This window comes from Ipomoea nil, unplaced genomic scaffold (genome assembly GCF_001879475.1).
Source record: "Ipomoea nil cultivar Tokyo-kokei standard unplaced genomic scaffold, Asagao_1.1 scaffold1129, whole genome shotgun sequence".
Classification (NCBI taxonomy): domain Eukaryota; kingdom Viridiplantae; phylum Streptophyta; class Magnoliopsida; order Solanales; family Convolvulaceae; genus Ipomoea; species Ipomoea nil.
In genome coordinates this window covers 932507-957613 of record NW_017617557.1, presented here as the reverse complement: position 1 = coordinate 957613, position 25107 = coordinate 932507, and the positions used below count along the sequence as shown (strand labels likewise).

General features: G+C 38.3%; 3 protein-coding genes across 4 annotated transcripts; 2 read left to right on the top strand and 1 right to left on the bottom strand.

The window, feature by feature from the left end:
• The first annotated feature begins 288 nt into the window (after window positions 1-288).
• Window positions 289-2928, top strand: LOC109183491 (peroxidase 44-like). The gene is made up of 3 exons (XM_019333595.1): window positions 289-489; window positions 1864-2610; window positions 2698-2928. Exons 1-3 carry the CDS (start codon window positions 289-291, stop codon window positions 2926-2928), a joined length of 1179 nt encoding a protein of 392 aa, XP_019189140.1.
• An 838-nt stretch (window positions 2929-3766) lies between these two features.
• On the top strand, window positions 3767-5839 carry LOC109183490. The gene is made up of 2 exons (XM_019333594.1): window positions 3767-4899; window positions 5749-5839. The coding sequence occupies exons 1-2, from the start codon at window positions 3767-3769 to the stop codon at window positions 5837-5839; spliced, it is 1224 nt and encodes a 407-aa protein (XP_019189139.1).
• A 5473-nt stretch (window positions 5840-11312) lies between these two features.
• On the bottom strand, window positions 11313-19505 carry LOC109183535 (ion channel CASTOR-like). Of its 2 annotated transcripts, none has more exons than XM_019333637.1 (12): window positions 18980-19505; window positions 18808-18879; window positions 16945-17553; window positions 16116-16298; window positions 15691-15750; window positions 15397-15600; window positions 14748-14996; window positions 14140-14238; window positions 13543-13737; window positions 13256-13348; window positions 12529-12795; window positions 11313-11822 (listed from the first exon to the last, which is right to left on the bottom strand). In XM_019333637.1, exons 1-12 carry the CDS (start codon window positions 19394-19396, stop codon window positions 11598-11600), a joined length of 2673 nt encoding a protein of 890 aa, XP_019189182.1. In that variant the 5' UTR covers window positions 19397-19505; the 3' UTR covers window positions 11313-11597. The 2 variants fall into 2 exon arrangements, with proteins under 2 accessions (XP_019189182.1, XP_019189180.1); XM_019333635.1 differs by lacking the exon at window positions 14140-14238 and adding an exon at window positions 13985-14083.
• Window positions 19506-25107: the final 5602 nt, after the last annotated feature.

Genomic DNA, 25107 nt, shown 5'->3' with positions numbered 1-25107 from the left:
TCATTCTATGGATCTTTATTGTAACTGTTCCAACTTATGATTAATGAATTAACTCTTTATTTAAAAAAAAAAAATAATAATAATAATAAAAAGAGTGCTTATTTGTAACCACGTTCTATGAGTATTCATTGATCTTTGACCTTGCACGTCTTCAAAATGTGTTCTCCATGTCACTAATATTCTCTCAATATATAAGTGCTTGGCGATTTCTCAAGTTTCAAGCTAAGAAAAAAAAATAGTGAATAAATTGGTGTTTTGAAGATGGTGAAGTTGAAGAAACTGGAAATGATGAATAAATTGTTCATAGTCTTCTTCTGTATTGTTCATCATCTTGCGAACGTCTCAGCTCAACTCAAGGTTGGATTTTACGGCTCCACCTGTCCAAGGGCGGAATCGATCGTCCGGGAGGTTGTCCGAACCGGGTTCGCCAAAGACCGGTCCACTACACCGGCATTGCTTCGTATGTATTTTCACGACTGCTTTGTTAGGGTAAGTAAAATTGAGTACATACTATAATGCTTCAAATCACACACACATATATATATATATATACACACTCTACCATCTCATAAAAATTGTTTGTTCTTGCATGCTTCAAAGTACAAAAGGAGTAGTTAAGTAGGTTCAGTATAATCACGAATTTGATTCTTTCATATACTTTCTCAATTGAGTTCATTGCACAAATTTTCTTAATTCAATTTACTTCTTTTACGTAGTTTGTGCACTATTACACATTGTCAACTTTTAGTACGTTGATTTACCCAAATGGATTGACTAGATTAGTCTTCACTTTCCACTTTTAGTTCACGACTGACATTGCCACATTAATAATATTCTTTTAATTTTATCTCATTACAATAATTAATTTTATTTATTCATCATAATTATATTAGACATTGTAATAACTAGTAGCATTCAAAAAAAAAAAAAAAAACATTTGTTTAAATTTATGTAATTTCATCATCATATAAAAAAAATTGTTTAACATGTAATTTTATCATTCAAGCACATTTTGTGTCAACATGTAATTTCTCTCCCTTTCTTATAAACTCTTTTAATTGAATAATAATTAAATTACATGTTAGCTAATAGTCATATTTATTAAATTATGGAATAAAAAAATTTTAAAAAGATGAGTAATGATAACGAACAAATGAAAACCAAGAATATAATTTGCCAAAATTAAAAAAATCATAATTAAATATAACAATGACACAATAAACAATCGCTAAAGATGAAAATTGCATTTTTCTTATACTTTATTTTTTCCTGACTTTTTTTTTTTTTGTTCAGCATCTCAAGCAAAATAAGAATATGAACCCCACCCCACCCCACATAAATTTTTTTAAAAAAATTGACATTTTCTTTCTCCCAAAAGGTTGAAATCCCCAACCCCAAAGCCTCTCATTCTCCAATCCTAGTTTTGAAACTTGTTCTTGACTTCCAACAACAGTTATTGCGTGGATCGGGTCTACACAACTGTGTAGACCACGGTCCAAAAACGACGTCGTTTCGCGCATTTTTTTTCACGCGACACACTGCAACATACATTTTTATAACTTATAATGTACATTATTCTAACTCATAAATTAAATTACATTATTCTAACTCATAAAATACATTATTCTAACTAATAAAATACATTATCTTACCTCAAAAGTTTCATTCTAACACATAATATACATTATTCTAACATATAATGTACATTATTCTAACACATACTGTACATTATTCTAACTAATAAAATTCACGACGTGGTTTTGGATCGACGGTGCACACAATAATTTGCGGACTTTCTATTATCTAAATACTGTCTTTCAAACTAGTGAGAGAAGTTGACATTTCTTGTTTTGATGAATTTAGGGTTGTGATGCATCAATATTGATAGATCCGAAATCAACTAAGACAAAACAATCGGAGAAAAACGCAGGACCAAACCAGACAGTACGAGGATACGAGCTGATCGACCAAATCAAGACTAAGCTAGAGGCGGCCTGCCCTTCCACGGTGTCTTGTGCTGACATTATAGCCCTCGCCACCCGCGACGCCGTGGCCATGGCCGGCGGCCCCAGCTACACCATTCCCACCGGGAGACGCGACGGCCTTGTCTCCGACCCGGCACAAGTCAACCTCCCCGCCCCTGATCTCTCCGTCTCCCAAGCACTAACATTCTTCACCGACAAAGGCTTCTCCCTAACCGATATGGTCACGCTATTAGGAGCCCATACCGTTGGAATTACCCATTGTGGGTTTGTCCAGAACCGGCTGTCGGCCACAGATCGTACCATGGATGCCGGCTTAAAAGCCCAACTGAAACGGACATGTTCGGTCCTTCCGAGGAAGGATCCGGCAGTGTTCTTGGACCAAAATACGTCGCTTATAGTGGATAACGAGTTTTATAAGCAGATAAGGATGAGAAAAGGGGTTTTGAACATTGATCAAGCGCTTGCATTGGATGGGTCTAGCGCAAGGATTGTGGCGCGTTTAGCATCCGATCAAAATATTTTTCGGAAGAGCTTTGCTGATGCTTTGATCAAGCTCGGGAACACTCAAGTTCTCATGGGGAAAGTTGGAGAGATAAGGAAAAATTGCAGAGCCTTTAACCCACCACCTCCTCCTCCAAGACCCGTCACTCGACCACCACCTCCACCGAGACCCGTCACTCGACCACCACCTCCTCCGCCGAGACCCGTCACTCGACCACCACCTCCTCCTCCAAGACCCGTCACTCGACCACCTCCTCCTCCTCCGAGACCCGTCACTCGACCACCACCTCCTCCTCCAAGACCCGTCACTCGACCACTGCCTCCTCCTCCTATAACCGTCACTCCACCACCACCACCTCCGCCTAAAGCCGTCACTCAACCACAACAGCAAAAGACCCCGCCGCCACCAAAGACAGACGATGATGATATGAAGCTTCTTTAAAAATGTCATATTGGAATTCTTCATTTTGCCTTCTGTGATTGATCTTTTCTTTTCTGCTTTGTTGTTGGAAGTTTGTCTTCTTTTTTTTTCTTTTTTTTTTTTAAGAATCTGTAATTCTTGAAATTCATTATTTCCATATATGAAATTTAAGGCTTCCAAAATACATTTTGGTCGAGCAGTCACATAAGTCTTGCTTCCTAGTGAGGTTCACCTCTTTTGTATAGTTTGCACTTTGCATGTTATTACTCGGATTTAACTACTATACATCCACAACTAATAATTATAAGTTTTTCTAGTCATCTAAAAAATTACAAATTCTAATAAAAAAAATTTATAAGTGTACAAGAAAATAAGTATAATGTACAAATTATTATATTCGAAGGTGATATTTAAACTTGTTAACGTTAGCAATATTATTATTTATCACATATTATTGTTACTATATTTATTAGTCTTTGTAGTAGGCTTAGTCTTCTGTGGCTTTCTTAGTAGATAGGGGTTATTTACGTAGACTTGTTATGCTATTAGTATTGTAATCCTTATCCTAGTTATGTTGAATCAGAAATCAATTATCTCATCTGGTATCAGTTAGACCAGACATTCTCTCTCCTCTCACCACCCTCATCCGATCGACTCTCTCCCCAAAACAAACCGGCCGATCATCGCCATGTCCACCAATTCCTCCGAGCGCACCATTACCGCCGGTGGGACTCCCTCTCCGGCCTCAAGCCAAAATACCCTGACCAGTGCCCACCATTTCGTTTCGATAAAGCTAACATATCGAAACTTTCTATTCTAGAGAACTCAATTAGTCCCCTTCCTACGTGGTCAGGAGCTCATGGGCTTCGTTGATGGAGAGACTCCATGTCCACCGGCAATGATTGATGGTCCTCCGGTCACGGGTGAGTCTACGGCGTCCACATCCACTCCGGTCCCTAATCCAGCGTATAAAGCGTGGATCAAGCAAGACCAGACGCTATTGTCTCTTCGCATCTCATCCCTCTCGGATGAGGTGATGCACCTCGCGGTTGGCAAATCCGCCTCCAAAGCTGTCTGGGAATCCATTGGCGCGGCACTTGGCAGTTCCACCCGTGTGAGAACTCTCGGCCTCCTCGGCCAGTTCCATGGTCTTCGACAGGGAGGCAGCAGCACGGCAGAGTACCTTGGGCGTGCTCAATTATTGGTGGAGGACCTCGCGCATGCCAGTCGGCCAATCTCCCTCGACGAGCAAAACATGTTCGTCTTCCGGGGGTTACGCCCGGAGTATTGGGCGATGGCCTCTTCTCTGACGGCAGCGGGGAATGCTGTCACCATTCCGCAGATTGCGAACTTCCTGCGCGCACAGGAGTTTATACACGCCGATGAGTTCCCGGCGGGTGCTGATCCTGCGGCTCCGGCGGCGTTCTACGCTGGTCGTGGTGGCAATGGAGGGCGCGGCGGTTCTGGTGGCCAGAATCAAGGTCGCGGCAGAGGCGGCTCAGGTGGTCGTGGTCGCAATGGCAGGGGCGGCACTCCTCGTTGTCAAATATGCCGGGCACAAGGGCACACGGTCGTTTATTGCTACAAACGGTACGCCCCGCAACAACCACCGCAAGCGAATCTAGTTGTTCCCAGTGATGAAGACGCGACTGCCACCTCCGCTCCAGGATGGTTCCCGGACACGGGCGCCACCACTCATGCCACGCCGGACATGATGACGCAATCTGATGAATACACTGGTGGTGATGTCCTGCGTGTTGGTAATGGCGCAGGTTTGACGATCTCACGAGTTGGCCATGCTTCTATACCATCCGTGTCTAAAACTCTAAATTTAACAAATGTCTTATATGTTCCTGAGCTTTCGGTCCCATTATTATCTGTTTATCGTTTAACGAATGATAATCGTGTTTTTGTTGAATTTCACAAAGATTGTTTCATTGTGAAGGATTCGGTCACTCAGGCGGTTCTGCTTAGAGGTTCCACAGCGGGCAGGTTACACAAGCTTCCCGTTTCCCAGTCTCACTTTGCTTTCCTCACATCCCGTACTACACCGGTTGTCTGGCACCACAGGTTGGGCCATCCCCATGCGCATGTTCAGAATCAAGTCTTAAAGTTGTGTCCAGTAACACCAAATAAAACCAAACCGGGCGGGTTGTGCACCTCATGTCAACTTGGCAAATCTTCAAGATTTCCCTTAGATAGAGTTTCATTATCAAGTAGCAATGTGTTAGATTTAATTTACACGGACATATGGGGTCCGGCTCCTGTAATCTCTACTAGTGGATTTCGTTATTTTCTGCTTTTCATAGATGATTATTCTCGATTTTGTTGGTTTTATCCCTTACGGGTAAAATCTGATATGTATAAAAGTTTCGAGTCGTTTCGAGTCATGGTAGAACGCCAATTTTCACGTTCTATCAAAACTGTTCAGTCTGATTTAGGCGGGGAATACCGCAAGTTACATCATATATTCGAAAAATTGGGCATTGTTCATCGCCAATCATGTGCGTATACGCACGAACAAAATGTCAGAGTTGAACGAAAGAACCGTCACATAGTTGAAACAGGGCTAGCTCTGTTAGCTGAAGGCTGTGTCCCGCAACAATATTAGGAATACGCCTTTGAAACAGCCACAAGCTTAATCAATTATTTGCCTACTTCAGTACTAAATTCCGAAAGCCCATACAGTCGCCTCTATAAAACCAAACCACCATACACTTTCCTCCATATCTTCGGGTGTCGGTGTTATCCCTATCTTAGGCCCTACAATCGGCATAAGATGGATTACCGCTCGGCACCCTGTGTCTTCCTAGGTTATCCATCTTCCTTTATTGGCTATAGATGCATGGATTTAACAAGTGGGAAAGTCTATATCTGCCGTCATGTACGTTTTGATGAGGTTGTTTTCCCTTTTTCAGAATTGACAGCATAGAACACGACTTCAATGGTGTCACCAGCCTTACCTTGGGCTGCTGGCCCGATTATATCACATCAGCCTCCCACGGTCATTATCGACTCCGGTTCTCAAAGGCCGCCGAGTCCAACACCCTTGGCACAAGAGTCAACCCCCTTGGCTATTGAAGGGCCTGTTAAGGCCATAACTCGCAGAAAGCGAGCCGTACGGACCGAACCTCAAGATCGAGGGCATACAATGAGGCTTCGGCATATGACTCGGGGTACTGGAGAAGATTTTCAAGCCCTCAGTGCAACCACTGATCCCACCTGTTATTCGCAAGCGGTTGGGCATCTAGAATGGCGTGATGCGATGGACCAGGAGTTCAACGCTCTATTACATAACAATACTTGGGCCCTTGTACCGCCCAAACCAGACATGAACATCATCAGGTGCAAGTGGGTTTTTCGTACCAAACGCACCACTGATGGTTCGGTCGAGCGTTACAAAGCCCGCCTGGTAGCAAAGGGGTTCAGTCAGACTCCTTTTTTCGCTAGCTGTCTCACACAGCTGGACTCTGAGGCAACTCGACATCCACAATGCCTTTTTAAATGGGCACTTAGCGGAAACAGTCTATATGAAGCAGCCTCCGGGTTATGAAGATCCGACGCACCCAGATCACGTGTGTCACTTACAACGGTCTTTGTATGGGCTCAAGCAAGCCCCGCGGGCGTGGTTCAAAAGATTACATGACTATTTACTCTCTGCAGGTTTTTCGTCATCAAAGACAGATGTTTCCCTCTTCCATTACTCGGCTGGTGCCTCACGTGTATACTTAATAGTATACGTCGATGACATTATTATGATGGGAAATGATCCATCTCTCATCACTTCTCTGCTGCATCGACTGTCTTCGACGTTTAATATTCGAGATCTTGGAACACCCGGGTTCTTCCTCGGGATTGAGACTGTCAAGACTGACACTGGTCTCATGCTGTCCCAGCGCAGGTACATGAAAGATATTTTGAGTCGAGCTGGTATGACTGACTGCAAACCACTAGCCACTCCGACTGCGGTTACTCAACCTGCCTCATCTACTGATGCACCACACGACAACCCAACTCAGTATCGTCGTGTGGTTGGGGCCTTGCAATACTTAACTATCACAAGACCGGATTTGTCCTATGCTGTAAACCGACTTTGTCAATTTATGCACACACCTACGACTGACCACTAGGGATTGGTTAAGAGGGTACTACGGTATATTAAGGGTACTCTTGACTACGGCCTGCGACTCACGATCTCTGAGTCCTCTGCTCTTCATGCATACTCCGACTCGGATTGGGCAGGATGTCCGCTCGACAGGAAGAGCATAGGTGGCTACGCAGTGTTTCTAGGATCCATTCTCATTTCATGGCTCTCCAAGAAGCAACGTACAGTGGCCCGGTCGTCGACTGAAGCCGAGTACAAAGCCCTAGCTGATGTTGCAGCCGAGGTCACTTGGGTTGTGTCGTTACTCCGGGAACTTGGGCTTCACACTGGTGTGCCACCGACGCTCTGGTGTGATAATCTAGGAGCAACCTACATGTGTGCAAATACAGTGTTTCACGGCAGGACTAAGCATTTGGAGATAGATTTTCATTTCGTCCGCGACAAGGTAGCATCCGGGGATTTAATGGTTAATTATGTCTCAACTAAAGATCAGCTGGCAGATATCTTCACCAAACCGCTCCCGGGCCACGCTTTGCACCGCTACGTGACAAGCTCAATGTTGTGCTTACCACCCTTGTGCTTGAGGGGGTGTGTTAGCAATATTATTATTTGTCACCTATTATTGTTACTATATTTATTAGTCTTTGTAGTAGGCTTAGTCTTCTGTGGCTTTCCTAGTAGATAGGGGTTATTTACGTAGACTTGTTATGCTATTAGTATTGTAATCCTTATCCTAGTTATGTTGAATCAGAAATCAATTATCTCATCTGTTAACAACTTAGTGAAAAAAAAAAGATTTATAGCATCAACCGGGGGAGGGGGTCTGTCTGCTGTGCTGGAAGAGCATTCTTATGACTATTTGTGCTGATTCGATGCTACTCACGACTCGGAAACTCATGCATCAACGATCACGCCTTCTGGTTACGAGCTAGTGATGGGAGGTGGATTGTACCGGCTAGGGGTCCTTTGCTTGGAGCGGTGGATGCCCATATGGCGGAGGTTTTGACTTGTAATGAGGCATTGTCGTGGATTAGAGACAAGGGGCTTGCTTGGGTTCGTATTCATTCGGATTGCCAGGTTCTTTGTAGGAATTTGGCCAAATCTCCTGCGTTTAGATCGTACTTTGATTTTATCTATGATGTTTGCTTTGTCATACTTGGCTCTCTTGTTTCTTGTCATTTAGTTTTTGTTCGAAGAACTGATAATCAGGTTGCTCACGTGCTTGCTGCATTGGCAATTTCTGATTCTGCTACTCAGGTTTGGATGTTGCCCCGCCTGATTGTATTTCTCATTTGGTTAATTAATGCAAGCTGGTTTTGCTTTCAAAAAAGTAAATTTTTCGATTTTGTAAAAATTCATAAAAGTCTTTTATTTATATCACAAACATATATACACTTTTATGAACTTTAATTTTTAAAAATCTACAGAAGTGATTTAAAAACTCTAAACATAATACACTCTTACAAAACATTCATGGATTTCTATTGAATATTGATACTATTATTTATTGACGGTAGGTATATCAGTATATGTTACCGGGTATGTTTGTAAGTAAACAGGATTGTATTGTTTGTGAGTTTGAGTATAAGTTTTTTAGAGCGTGTGGACTCAAGTTTTATAATGGACAATAGCTAACGGTTACAAGGCCTCCTAATAACTACAACGACTCCTTTGAATAAATGTCATCGCTCTTTAGTAATTGAGGCGCTCCTCCATAATTGCGCTAGCCCTCCATAACTTCTGCTATTTGATGAGGTGGTGTTCTTAATAAGTCATGGGCTCTTGCAACCGTTCCACCTACTCTTTCTGCTCTTGATCGTTACTGTTTGAATGTCTTCACTACTTTGACATGTTAGACCAAGAGTGTACTAGGCCAGGTCTAGTGTTTTGTCTACTTATCCTGTCATTTATAATTTTCTTTTAAATTTTTTTATAAAATATAATATGTTTTTAATGACCAAAAAGTAACCAGTTAATTTTGCTTGCTTGACATTTACATGATATTTCATTTAAATATTTTAAATAAAAAAATAAAACATAAAAGAAAATATTTGCCAGCAGCCGAGAAGGCGCCGAATTCGTCCGTTAACGCCGCCGCCAAATTCGTTCGTTCACACTCCGGATAAGCTCGATGGCTTCTCTTCTCCGTTCATAGGGAAGCCAGCGAGCTTCTCCGGAGAAGAGAAGCTTGATGGCTTCTCCATGAACGGAGAAGAGCTTCTTTGTTCATGGTCCGTTGGCTTCTCAACAAAGAAACCATGGCTTAGTTCCAGGGAACGTTATGTTGTGGAATCGTGCCCACCTTGTAAGGTGGGCCCTGGGCACGGTTCCAGATTCATAATTTCTATACTGTAGATTCATAATTTATATATCGTAGATTTATAATTTAAATACAGTAGATTCATAATTTCTATACTCAAATTTATAATATCTGTACTATAGATTTATAATTTCTAAACTGTATAGTTATTAAATTATGAACATATAGTTTTGTGATTTGTGAATACAGAGTTCAACAATTAGGAATATGAACATCAAAAATTATGCACATATAGCTCTATAATTATGAACATATATTTATAAGATTATGAACATATAGCTCTATCACATGTTCACAAGCCTAATATTGTAGATTCATAATGAAGACGAAACAATGCGATTGCGAAGAGGGAAGTGAAAAACAATTTTTTTTTTAATTAGAACGGCGTCGCGAAAACTACGTTGTGTGGAACTGTGCAAGGTGGGCACGTTTCCACATCATAATTTGCCTAGTCCATGGTGGCAAGCTGGGCAAGTGCCAGCCTGCCATGGCATAGTTTTTTTTTTTTTTTTTAATATATATAATATAATTAATTTACTTTTTTAAAAAAATAATTTTAAAAATATTAATTGACATGGCATTTTATGTGGAATCCTAAGTGACATGGGACTTGAAGGTAACATACTATTATATGTTAAATAGGTTAATTGCACTATTTTAACAAATTTATGGGTTTAATTGAAAGTTTATTTAGTTCGAGGGGTTAATTACATTTTGGTATACAATTGGATGGTCTATTTGACTCTTATCCCAACAGAATATACTTTGCAAAATCATATAATTTCAAAATAAAGCAATTGTTACACCCCATCAACTTTGATAAAATTACAACGAACTTACAAATCTAATATTCCGTAATTATGGCATGTTTGGTTCATGGAATAGGTCAGGAATGGAATAACATTCCTTGGAATAGACCTATTTCACCGTTTGGTTGGATCATTTTGTCATGGGAATAGCATGCCTAGGAATGAGCTATTACCTTCGCAAGGGGAATAGCCATTCCTAGGGGGGGGCCTTGGTATTAGCTATTCCCATGCTCTCGGGAATAGCTTTTATGTCACAAATACCAAAAATACCCTTTGCACATTATATAATATTTATATTTATTTAATAAATATAATGTATTATATAAATGTATATATTTAATTAATTATAACTTTTATTCATCAATCTATCAATATCAATACATATATATAATACACCCTTGACAGTATATATATATATATATATATATATATATATATATATATATATATGTAAATAAAAAAATAACTGTATAAGACTCTTTAATTATGGAGCCTTGGCTCCTAAATTAAGTAGCCTACCCATCTGCATGCCTAGCGGATGGGCATTGCAAGCTTGCCTAGCGGATGAGCATTGCAATTAAAATTATGGAGCTTTGAGGCTCCTTTTATAGGAGTCTCAAGGCTCCATTCCTCACTTCTCCAACCGATGTGGGATAAGTGGGAAAGTAAATATAAATATAAATATGTATTTGTATAATAATAATAATAATAATAATAATAATAATAATTATTATTATTATTATTATTATTATTATTATTCTCTCACACACACATGCATATACATGTATATAAATATAAATAAATAAATATATATATATATATATATATATATATATATATATATATATATATATATATATATATATATAACATTCAATATATCATAATCATATTCATTATTATTATTATTAATTATTATTATTATTATTAATTATTATTATTATTATTATTATTATTTTATATAAGGGTATTTATGTCTTTAAAATCTATTCCATTTCTATTCCTTTAACCAACCAAACATTGTAATACAATTACTAAAGTCTATTCCTTCAGCCAACCAAACAACAGAATACAATTCCTATTATATTCCTTACCTATTCCATTCCCTGCCTCCAAATTCATTCCGTGAACCAAACGTGCTGTTAAAAATATGAAACATCAATAACAATAGTAAGGAATAAAATTGAGATTTATACAATGGATACTTGACAATCAAGTTACTCTATCAAAATTCAATGGATACTTGACAATCAAGTTACTTACATCTATATTCTATACAACGAGACGGCAATATTTTCATTTCATCAATATATACAAAATCGTACAGGAGAATTGAGAACTAAGAACTCATCTGTCTGTAGCTGTTGTTTATTATTGTATACTGAAACTATTCACAAAGTTACCCTTTGGAAATTGATAGAAACAATAGTTGTGTCTCAAGATTCTTATTTTCTCCTTATTCCTTCTCAGTGATTACCACAAAAACATCCTTCACTGACCACCTCTGTTTTGCTGTTTTATTGGGGGGATTAATGACAGCTTTTTCTGCGTTAGCTAGCCGGTATCCAATCACTATCTCTCTCCTTTGTCGTGCACGGAGGAGCACTTCATAAAAACTCAATTCCTCACCCTCGGCCTCGCAGATGTATAAATCTGCACCTCTTATCTGCATCTCATTTCCCTGTAATGATATTTCATACTTGATTCAGAAAGAACGAGTTAAACAAGTAAACGAAAACAATCAAATTAAAAGGTTCCTAAATCTGAAATGTCTTCATATTTTAAAGTCAAATGCAGCACCCACTCATTGATATGAGGCACGTAAAATCAAGTAATTTGTGAATAAAGGGAGCAACTGGATATTGAAGGAATCTTTTCTTTCACTACTCATTGCCCACCCATTTTTCATAACAATATGTATTCCAACGTGATCTGCACCATTTTTAATTATCTAATCACTCCAAGACCTAACAAACAAATTTAAATAAAAAATAATTAACTATTTAATTTAAAACACACACACATTTGAGAAAACACTTAATGACAACACTTTTGGGGTGATTTTTTTTTTTTTTTTTTGGGTTGTAAATTTATAGCTAATTTTTGGGTATACATAAATTACTATCCATTTCTATACAAATGTCATCATATAAATGTCAATAAGCAAGAATGCTTGATTATCAATACTATCCTAATAAAAAGCCAGCTCACTGAACATTATACCATGATTCAAGCACTGAAAATCACTTCTCAGAGAACTAAAGCAGAAACACTGTTGCATACTACAAGTATCTTGTGTATTTGTTTTGCATTAAAGGCAAAATATAGTTAGTTAACTCTTCTATAATTCTATTAAACAATGAGATGTGACAGCAAGGTTACATTACCTCTTCAGCAAAAAGCTCTTCCAGTACCTCATTTATTTGACGATCCTCTGCAACCATAGCCAATGCCATGCTCACAAGCTCATTTGACAAAACATAATCACTTATTTTCGACATGGTCAACAGATTTTTAGTCCTCGGGTCCAGAATTTCACTGATTATAACCGATTTGTCTGAAGCCTGTTGCATTTCACCGATCCAGGAGCCTTGCGAAAAACTGCCCCTGTGAATTTGGGACACCATAGCTTCTCTATATGGAAGCCGCTTTGCCTGCACAGACAATAAACATAAATTTTACAAATAAGTTATGCACAATTCTTCAGGGCTTAATCTTAGTGAGGTGGTTTGAAGTAACATAAGGGACAAATTAAAATTAACTAGATTGAGTAGACAGCAAATTTAGAGAATCGTGGACTTCTGAGGATCTAATTTGTTTAGATTTACAAAGATACGGCCGAAAAAATAAAATTAATAATCAGAAAAGAAATAATACACAAAATCTTCCAACTCACAGCACAAGAAACAAGAGAGAAAGAACACATAATTAAAGGATTAAAAATAATGAGTAAAAACAAAAGGGAGGCTTCAAACTTGCTTGAAACAATACATCCCCCATTGAACTATAAACAAAAAGTAAAATGATGCATCTGGGGGGGAAATGATTGAGAGAAAAGAAAACTACAAAGAAAAACCAGAAAAGTAGACTGAGCTAACCTATTGAACAACATACCTGAATATCACGTATCAACAGCAATGTGGCAAGAGATCTTGAATCAGCCTGAATTGCAGAGTCTTCCACTGATTCATCAGCCAAAATTAAGATCTACCCAATATGAAGATACCAGAATCATAATTCTTGAAGCTAAGAGTGGAAACATAAAAGAAGATAAAAATCTAAAAGCAACATCTCTATTGGCTAGTAAACAGACCAAATTCAATGGACTTCCTCAGCTACATTAACATGAGAACATTGTCATTACCTCTACCACTAAAAGGTGATTTACTAATGTTACTTACAGAATCAAAAGACTCCAAGGGAAGGCTTTCTAGATGGCGTCTTATTACAGCATTCCCTTCACGGTTTACAAGTGCAATATTCTCCAACCTGCTGACATCAAGACCACCATCTGTAAGCTTCCTGTCTCTCTCCTTTTCTGAGACTTCATTGAACATCCACAACTCTGAACCAGGTGCTAAGAAGGCTTCTAATACCTAAAATGCATATAACTGGAAAAAATGAGTAGGAAATCTTATATTTTATTCTTATTTCCATTCCTAGTTGAGCCAAGAAGCAATAAAATGTGAAGGGATTCATAGCGGAAAAATTAGAAATGACGTTTACAAACTGAACAATGTGAATTAGGTATAGGAGAATGACAGTCATGTCTACCACCAGAGTCTATGCACATAGCCATGCCGGCCATGTTCTGGGAACTCTGTTGACTCAATGCAAGATTACCATTATCATATCTTCCATATCTCGCCGCCAACCACAAAATAGAATCCTCTCTGGAGACCTTTGGATGGTTAAATTCTTCGGCAGATTTCCCCTCTGAACCTGCAGCATTCATGTGAAACAAAAAGGAATTAGGAGCTTTGATTGATTTAACTTACCACAATCATATCATCAATGTCCCGTCTCCATCCACAAAGTAGAATCTTCTGTGGCTTTTTTGTTGACCGAGCAATGTGTATGGATGATACTTCTTTGACCTGAATAACCAAATTAATTAGACATTTGTAAGTTTTATTCTTGATATGCCCCACTTTGATTCCATGTTTGGATTCACCCATCAGCAGTAGGCAACGGTTGCTTCCAAGAGTGTCCAGCCTAACATTTATGATTAAACCTACTTGATATTCTACAATGCAACATATATATTTATTATTGGATGCTCTTCAATATATTCTACTTGATTAATGCGCGTGTATTAATCAGCCTACAGATGGGATGAAATGTCTCTAGTATTATTATCCCAGAATGTATCTAGTGCTGAACACCAAACCAGGACAAATCAAATTTCTTTAAGAATTAATTTCAGTTTTTTGTCATAACATCTAAGGTTACCTATTGTCACCTACTTAGTTATCAAGATTTCATACATTTCTGTGGGTTGACTGACAAGGCTGAATCCTGAAACGAGTGCATTCTCTCAATTCAAAACACATCCACAGTAAACTTAACTTATGAATCATAATTATTTAAAAGAATAAGAAAGCACCATAGGCAGCGGCCCTGGAGCATATGAGTCATCATCTTCCGCAATAACAAGAACTTCATCTCCTTCTTGCAGAACATAGGAATCCTCGGGATTCAGAATGATTTTTCCACCACGTGATGCCACCTTGACTCCACAAGGAATAGCCTCAGGAAAGCTGATCAAGACATCTTCAAAAGGCATGCCATCCAACTGCGTCCATCTCTTGATGTAGAACTCGCAATTCTCAAATCCAAGAATGTCTTCCCATATCTGCAATCACCAAATCCACAGAAAAGAAAGTTATTCATAGCAAATACCTGCTGAGCAAAATCGGGTTAGGTTTACATAGGCTAGCAACTGTCGAGATAAGCATTCGATTTTTGTTCTGATAATTAAATATGGCCGGCTTTGTCCAGGGTTTGGAGAACAAATACTATACAGCCTTACTTTTGTATTTAACTCAATAACTTGTTTTCTCTACTTGAATCCTTGATTTGAAAGGCCAGCGATTGAGCACTAAAACCACTATATCAGGCCCAACCCATTTATCACCACTACACCAAGCCCAATGTTTTTACACGACAAATAAATGAACAAAAGAAATAACCATAAATACTAGAAGTACATTATATTTTCCATGCAATAGTTTGGAGTATGCCAAGGAGTTCACCTGGGCTAGGCCTGGTTGTCGAGCACATTGAATCATCAACCTCCCAATTACATCATGAGCTACAACAGTTTCAACAAGATCACCCCCAACAAGTTTAACTAGAACCTCATTATCAAGATCACTGAGTTCAACCACTATGTGCCCTCGGAGCCCTTCTTTTACTCCAGTTAGGCTCAAGACAGTTCTCAATGCACGAGCATCACTCTACATCAGAACAAACAGTGTTAAGATAGCTATCAACCAATTGCAATATCCAAACTCAGATGCATATTTGTTTACAATTACAAATCCAACCTGGTCAGCATTTCCATCTTCAGCAAGGACAACTATTGCACGAGCCTTAGATACAGAGACCTAAAGGAGAAGTCCACCCAATTAGTGTATAGAACCTAGAAAACATCAAATATAATGATATCCTGAAAACCACTAAACAGATAATCATGCCACACACTGACAGTATTTCAAAAAGAAGAGAGAGAGACAGAACACAGGAACACACAAAATATAATGCTACCCTGATAGCTAGCAAGCACTCAGTCATGCCATAAATTGACCACAATTTGAAAGAATAGTGTTTCAAAACAACTCAGTCCAATGAACCTTAGCACAAGATATAGAAATGAAAACATTATCTTCTATATCTACACTACATTAAACTTACCAATAAACAAATAGAGATGAGGTTCACTATATTACGTAAGCAACCTGAGAATACTTACCTTTTTCAAGTCCGCTAAAATTAAAGGGCTTCCACTTCTACATATAACAGAGGTTCCTTTGAAGTCAAACTCCATTTTGGAAATGTCAACTTCCATCTCCTCTTTGTCACGCTCTGCCATGACCACAACAGTTCCCCCACCCAAGCTTTCATTAGCTATAGCCAGTTGATTCAGTAGTGATCCCTGGATTCAAATAAGTGAAATAGAGTGTAAGGCCATTACTTCTTCCTTAGCAAACTATGTGAAATTGCATGTCTACTGTAATTATTATATAGTGTAACTGAAAAGGGTTGAGAATATCCTATATCTCTGATCTACTTCCCTACTTGCAACAAAGATGCATCAAGGAACATCTGCCATTTCAGATTTCTTTGGCTTTTGGGTACAAATCTTGCTTTTCTTCATTTCTACAAGTACATAAAGGAAAAAACTTATAAAAAGCTCAAAAAAAAAAAAAAAAAAAAAAAAAAAAAAAAAAAGTTTTGACCCAAAAAAATTTAAAATTAAAATGCCTTAGAAATTAAACAGATGCGTTGCCAAACAATAGAATTTCAGTGTTCTTCTACTCTATGGTCATTAAAGAAAAAGTGTGTATTAAGATAAAAGCAAAATATTGTTCTTAACAACACAACAGCAGTTAGAAATGGGTAACCCAGATTAGGTCAAAATATTTTGAGAGATTATAAGGACTGGCTACTCGTTAAATAATAAAATTTACTCCATAAATGTTTAGCCTGATAGTACATATTATACATATACTATGCTTGCAAACCAAGAAATGCAATTATTAGCACTTATTTATATGTAAAAAATATATGAAAGGACCTACCAATTTATCACTCCATCCAAGTATCAGAGTGTGGTTTTGCTCAACTACTTCACTTTTTCCCTTCCTCAGTGAGTCAAATTTTTCAGAAATTGCATCAGAGACAAGTCCAAGCATCATTGCAAATATAAGCATTCCACCAAAGCTAACCGAAACTGATACCAGCCTTGGGCCAGTGCCTTCAGAATTAGCATGGTTCCCAGAGTCAGCAACATATGTCCAAGATAACCAAAAGCTGTCTGCTAGGCTATCCTTTGTAACACCAAAAAGTGCGAAAGCTCCAAGACAAATGACCAGTATGGTTGCAACTAACAAGGCCAATGGTTTAGCATAAGGAATAAATGAAAGAAAGACATCCACTCGGTATGCAAGTTGCTTGCTCAAACACATTTCCTCTGTAACATTATCTATTGATCTTCGAGAATTTGAGATGTAATCAATATATTTGAAAAACACAAGTGGGAGTAATACTAGCATGAGTGAAACAACTAAAGCTGCATTCTTCCATCTTTTGTTTGGAATATCAGTATCCTCTAATACAAAATTGTTACTATCTACAGTGTCCATTAAACTGCAGTCTCTTAATTTGATGTTGAGATTGGAAATCTGATCCTGAAAAATTGAGGGGGAAAAAAATAGATAGATAGTGACTTAAAAATCAATGAGATGAATCTATTAGTACCCTGCATGAATACAAATTCATATACATAATGTTACATTACATTAAAAGAAACCTGCATTCTCTGTTGCTACTTGAATGATGAGAGGATGTTTTCATGCCAAGAGAATTTTATTGTTTTGGCATCCGGAGGAGTTTTATCACTATTATTATTTTTCTTTTCCCATGCATTCATTGAGAATGGCAACTTTTTTCTCTTACTACCTTATTCTCATATGCCAAGAATCAATTACTTAGCTTCTCTGCCATTTTTCCTTTACTCATGTGGTCCTCTATTCTTTACCCACAGAAATGGTAACGAAATACATATATATACTCAACCACAACTAACCCTTGATACCAATTTAATTGGAGTCTATTACGTGGACTTTATTTCTCCATTCAATTCTATATAACAAGGGAATCCATAGCCTGCATTGAAGTTAACCAAACCATTTTATTCAATTTTCTATCAGTTAGCCCTTAATAGGTACACAGTAAACTTATGCTTTATTTTGAGTAAGTAAAAGTATTTGTAATATGCTTTGCTCTTTTATTCCAAAATATCCATCTTAATATTATCATCTCAGTTACAGTTAACAGACATTTTTCTTCTTCAGACCAAACACTTGCTGCCATAAAATGCAGTAGCCCCAATGGTATGCTCAGTATACATGCACTCATGTACATATCCCTCTACTTCCTTAATTGTGCAGTTCTGAATTTTTTTAAACAAGCTGCACTTCCCAGCCATGTCATGATTCATGTTCTTTATTTTAAGTGCAGTAGGTAACTTTTTAGGGAAAATATATTTTGAGCGTTTAATTAAAGAAGTCATAATTCATTTATGGAAGACCAGAAGAGCAAGTTATAGTCTTAAATCATGAGACAATTGACCCATCTACAGTATATGCACATTCATCAGATATAATAAACTTTATGAAATTTCCCACACAAGCTTCAAGTGAGTTTTTTATAGCACTTCTTTTTAACTTCTTTTACTCTTAGATACTTTGAATATCTGCATAGTTCTAATAACTATGTAAGTACTATATGTACATATGTCCTGACTACTGACTCTTAACATCCAGATTATTAGAATTATTTATCAAATACATCCTATGCAGAGAAGAAAGCCTCCCTCGTTTCTTATGATCATCACCTAAAAAGAAATCGATTTTGAAATACAGAGCAATTATTTCCATTACCTGCAAATCAATAACTTGATGGTGTAACGAAAAGTTTTTGTGAAGCAACAAAGAAAATGCAGTCATCAATATCTGCAAACAATAAAAACGCTTTAACATCATATGCTATAACTTATTCATATATATATTGAGTAAAGGCATACATATTGAGTTCCTATACAGCTAGACTTACTATGATTGAAAATGCCGTCTGCCAGCGAATGTTGAACCTTCGACCAAACAATACGGCGAATTTCTTTCCATGCGACTTCAATTTGACTTCTGGAGCCTGACATTTCTCTTGCTCAATAGCCTTCTCACCGCCATTGCTAAGATGATTGGTAGTTGTTGTTGTTGACTTGTCGTTGTGGGAGTCGCCATGGGGGTAAAGACGACGCCGTATTCCGGCGTACTTTCGAGACACAGCAAGGGGACTCGGATTCGGCAACGACGTTGTCCGCGGGTATGGAGAGGAAAATCGCCGGGCGGGAGTTCGTGTAAGGTGGGAGGAATGCGTGAAAGCATGTGAGGGGAAAAACCAGTCTCTACCGCCGTCGCTACCGGCGGTAGTGGTGGTAGATGACTGTGGAACGGAGTCAATGGTGGACATGGCGACAACACAGGAAAAGGACTTGGTAGCCTTCTTGGACGACCGGCCCCTTTCTTTGGAAAATGCTCCCAGGACGAATATACTCCCCTTGCCAATCTGTCAAACATTCCTCAATTTTTTTGGGGATAAATAAAAGGCAAAAAACTTGTTGGTTCTATCATTGTTCGTTTTCAAAATAAAAATATCACTTATATCGAAAAATATATAATATTTATATGAAAAAAATAATATTAATTAAAAATAAAGTATTAGATTTAAAAGTATTATGAGATTGATGGGGATATTGGGTGTGGGCCAGGGACGCAGAGGGCTTATGGAATTGGGCCGACAAAAAGGGGGGGACAAAATTGGGCCGGAAGGCCAGGAGGAGCCGCCGGCGCCGGCGGCCAAACCCGGGCGTCGACCGGGGCGCTGGCCCCGGTCGGTCGTGGCGTGCCCAGCGCGCGCTGGGCGCGGGCCAGCGCGGCCTCAGCGCCCGGCGCGCGGGGGGCCACGGCCGGCCCCAGGCGGGGGCCGGCGGCGGTGGCCCAGCGACGACACCGACCGGGGCGTTGGCCCCGGTCGGCCGTGGCGCGACCAGCGTGGCCTCGGCGCCCAGCGCGTGCTGGGGGGCCACCAGCGGCCCGGGCGGGGGCCGGCGCCGGCGGTGACGCCGGCCGGGGCGCTGGCCCCGGTCGGCCATGACGCGACCAGCGCGCCCGGGGCGCGGGCCAGCATGGCTGTGGCGCAACCGACGCATTTGGCGCGCGGCCCCGGCGTCCCGCGGCGTTGGTCTCGGGCGGTATCCGCAGGCGGGGGTGTGTGCGCCGAGCATGGTGAGTTGGGGGGGGGGGTGGTGTGAGTGAGGTGGCAGAGGCGATGGGAGTCGAGAAAGGCGGAGAACGTGGTGCAAATGGCGAGAGACAAGCGTAGTGGGGAAGTGGGGATGGATTGCATGGGACACGTGGACGCTAATGGAGGAGGGGGGTTTGCTATAAATAGGAGCCCTGGATCTCTGGCTAAAGGGGCAACTCAGACACGACAAGCACTACAGTCTAGTGGTCTTGATCCATACTCTCAATCCAGTCACCTGGGTTCGATTCCTACCAGTAGCATAGTTAGCTATAACCCACCTTGTGGGCCTTGTCCTTTGTATTTGGGCCGCTGTTCTTGGGCCTGTACCTCGGGCTTCTATACATATCGTGCTGGGCCTAGCGCCCTACCCCCCGTTCTGTACTCTCTGTACTCGGTTTATGGTGGACCCGGTCCCAGTTAACTGATTGAGTTAGTAGGTTTGACTAGTTGATTGTAGAAATATGTTTGATAAATTACATGTTAACTAATAATTGATTACACACAAAATTTTGACTTTCTCAAAAACTTACTGAAAAAACTCATTTGAACAACTTTTTAAATTTTTAGTGTTTTATAGTAATAAGCTGTTACCAAAAAAAATTGATCAAACACTCGTATTGGTTGTTTAACAAAGTTAAACATCTAATAGTGGTCAAACAAACTAAAATTGACTGATGGACTAACTATTTTACCAAACAATGCTTATATGTCTTCTTAGAGGCTGTTTTGATACTTTTTTATTAATTAAATTCCTGAAAAAGTGTTTCCAAACATGTTAATTCATTAGTTTCTGAATTATTATTATTATTATTATTATTATTATTATTATTATTATTATATTATTATTATTATTATTATTATTACTATTATTATTATTATTATATGTTCATTTAAAAAAAATAAACCAAACATAAAAAATATAATTTCTTAACTTTCCGTCAAACAAAAAATATACTCTCTTCGTCTCATTTTATGTGTCTGGTTCGACTAACGTGGCTTGACTAGAGTTATTTTTAATTCAATTTTTCATAATATTAAATTTAGTGTTAGTATACAAAATCTATATATTTATAAACTACACTAAAAGTACTATTAAACACAAAAAATCAAATTAAAAATAAGGTTAAAAAATACTAAAGAAAATAAACAAAGAAAAAGAGTTAGTTTGACCAATGAATAGTAAGTATGACAGATAAAATGGGACAGATGGAGTATAAATTTTTTACCTTCAGGCAAATACCAAATAATTAAAATATTTTTTTAAAAAAAATGAGTTATTTTCTGAAAAATATTCTTTTAGAAACAGTTTACAAGTTTTCAAACGGGTCCTTTATATATGACTCTAATTCTCACATCCTAAACCCCCAACAAATACTTTGTTCTTATCCAAAATCAACTATCCACAAATACCATATACAATGTATAGTATAAACACGTCTTCAATGTATAGTATTGATGATTTTTAACTCGACATGAATATCATAAAATGGTTAGTTTAGGAAGAAAATGAAAATAAATATTGACAAACAATACAATGTCTACAAATTATAAATGAATACACGAGTTAAATCAATAGGCCAATCAACCTAAGTCGCATGCCCAATTCTCTATTTGCATATTTCAAATAAGTGGAAGATAGCAAAAAAAAAAAAAAAAAAAAAAAAAAAAAAAAAAAAAAAGTGGATTGCTATGTGAATCTGATCATGTTTTATGAAGGGGAGACTAAGGCCCTATTTGTAGTATCATTGGAGCTAGAAATCATGGGAAAAATAAGTGAAAGTCAAGCCCCATATATAAGTTTTGGACCACACACATGTCCCATCGTCGACCCCCTCCCCTCCTATATACACCAGGGGATGTTTAAACCACTTGACTATCACAAACAGCGACCGGTCATCCCTAGATGCACCCTTGGTTTGGCTTGGTACAGGCAGTAGTGTGAACATGCTCTACTTGGACTTTTTCAAAAGCTCGAGCTTGAACCGGCCATGTTGACACCGCTCGTGACCCCTTTAAATGGGTTCACATGAAATATGATCCAACCTAAGGGCATTGTAAGGTTACCAGTAGAGGTTAGCACGCACCCGAGAGTCCTAAAGACCGAGGTGCAAATCTTTGTGGTTAAGCTGGAATGTGTTCATAATGTGATCTTAGGTCAACCGGGTATTGCTCATATTGGAGCTGTCATTTCCATGCCCCACCTCTGTATGAAGTTCCAGATGTCAAAGGGAGTTAGCGCTTTGAGAGGCGATGTTAGGTTAGCCTAAAAATGTTATGTCTGAACAATGCAAAAACAAGAAGTGTGTGCTTCCGAAGTAAATACAATTTCCAAACGAAATGACGAGGAGAAGAAGGAGCAACCCGAGCCTTTTTGAAGAAGTGGAGGAAATACCCTTGGATGAGAGTTGCCTAGATAGGGTTATCAAGATTGGGAGGGCGCTGGACGCCCAACTGCGTGAGGCCGTTCTTGGCGTTTTGAGAGAGTATGCAAATATCTTCGCTTGGGACCGGGAAGATATGCCCGACATAGATCATTTTGTCATATACCACCGATTGGCAGTTCATCCGACTGCCAGGCCAGTGAAGCAAAAACAACGACGCATGTCGTCCGACTGACGAGAGTTTGTTAAGAAAAAGGTGCAAACTTTTGCTACAATCGGTCACATTCGAGGGGGTTGTGTACCCGGAGTGGGTAGCGAACGTCGTGCACGTCCCTAAACTGCCAGCGTGGAGAATGTGCATCGACTATACCGATCTGAACAAAGCCTACCCGTTGGATCTGTACCCTCTACCGATCATCCATCAAATGGTAGACGAAACCGCCAGGGTCGAGCTAATGAGCTTCATGGACGCTTTCAAGGGGTATCATCAGATCATGATAGTTGAGGAAAACAAAAACAAGTCACCCTTCATTACTTCGGATGGGCTATTTTGTTACCGATTAATGTCGTTCGGATTGTGCAACGCCGGCACGACTTATCAGAGATGGGGTATTTGCATAGTTGTTCGGCAGGTTTATGGAAGCATATATCGATAACATGTTGGTGAAGAGTGGCAGTCGAGAACCTCACCCACGAGACTTAAAGGTGTGTTTTGAAATCATGCGCTGGTTTCAGTTGCGTTTGAATCCAAGAAAATGCACGTTTGAGGTCTAGACAAGAAAGTTCATTGGATTTATGATGATCAAGAGAGAGATCAAGACAAACCCAGCTAAAGTAAAGACAATTCTCGACATGAAACTGCCAAGCTCAGTTCTTGAAGTCTAACAGTTGACTGGTCGATTAGCCGCACTAGCCGAGAAGGCGTTGCCTTTCTTTAAAACATTAAAGAAGGCTAATTCATTAGTCTAGGACCCAAGTGTCAAGAGGCATTTGATAGGCTGAAAGAATATTTGATGTCACCGATCATGCTCTCTAAACACGAACCCGGTGAGATTTTGTATGTATATTTACCAGCTACAGGCCGAGTAGTAAGCGCAGTATTATGCAGGATGGATAACCAAGGAGTTCAACGACCCGTGTATTATGTCAGTCATGCATTGTAGGAGCCTGAGCTCTGATATTCTTGATTAGAGAAAATGGTATTCTGATAGGAATATTTTTTTGTAATAAAGTTTTGATGAGCCAAATGTACTTTAGATCCTTTTAGAATTTAGGTCTTTAGTACAAGCATCATAATTCAGTATATCAAGTCAGTATGCAAAGGAAAAGACTACTACATGAAGAACAAAATTAATTTGGAAAATTAATTTTGGTCCTACGAGTATTCATCCACAAATCAAGCATTTAACAAAAGTGATTTTTGGACTGTGATTTTAAGATAATTGTGCCTTATGGCATTCGTGTGGTTTGGTTGTAGTTTGTATTGACAATTTTGCATTTGGGCACACAAATATGCTGATAACAATTCTTCTATGCAATTTATTTATCTTTGTTATTGAGTTTTTATTATTGCAGGTATCAATATATAGTTATAAGAATATAATTTTGGAATGGTAGAACAACCTACAGTGGTTGTGTATGCTCTTCTTGGTAGAAATGTGTCTGGTGGCACATAAATATGAACTTACCTATAGTGTATATCTATCTCATTTTGTTATGTAGAATTTTTTATTTTTATGACAGGTATCAAGACACAGAGATTAGGAAGATAATACTTCGTATTGTAGAAGTTGTAGGTAGTATAGTTTAGAATGCAATGTGTAACCTTAAGGGATGTATACTTATGTACATGCAATACATACCTATGTTCCTTTGACTTAGACATCATTTTTTTACGATGTAATATGCGTTTTTTTATTACATATCATATTGCACAATCATTGAATTTATTACAATAATAATATCTCAAATTAAAATTTAAAATAAAAATAAAAATATAATATATAGACCGCACGAGTACAATGCTAGTCCTTTATATAATAAAGCTATATGGTTTGGGAATAATTAATGTTATAATTAATGCAACAACATCCTTTATTATTAAAAAAAAAGGCACAACATTTAAAAAATAAAATAGCTATATATTATATAATCATATAAAAAATATACTTTTGAAAAATAAAATTGCTATATATTATATAATCATATAAAAAATGTGTTCAATTAGAGTTTAAATTTACACATACAAAATTTGAAATTTGCTTTCCAAATGTAATTATCTTAGTTATTATTTGTATTGTGAAAATTATAATATAGATGAAATACAATTAAGAATAAATCAATGTAATTATGTAAATTATCTCTATAAGTTTATTTGAATATGCACATAATTAGAGATTATATTAACCATACAAAATTATAATTTTAATTTTAATTTTAATTGTAATTTTGTATTCTATAAAAATAATAAATACTTGACCAATGGAAGCTCAAAAA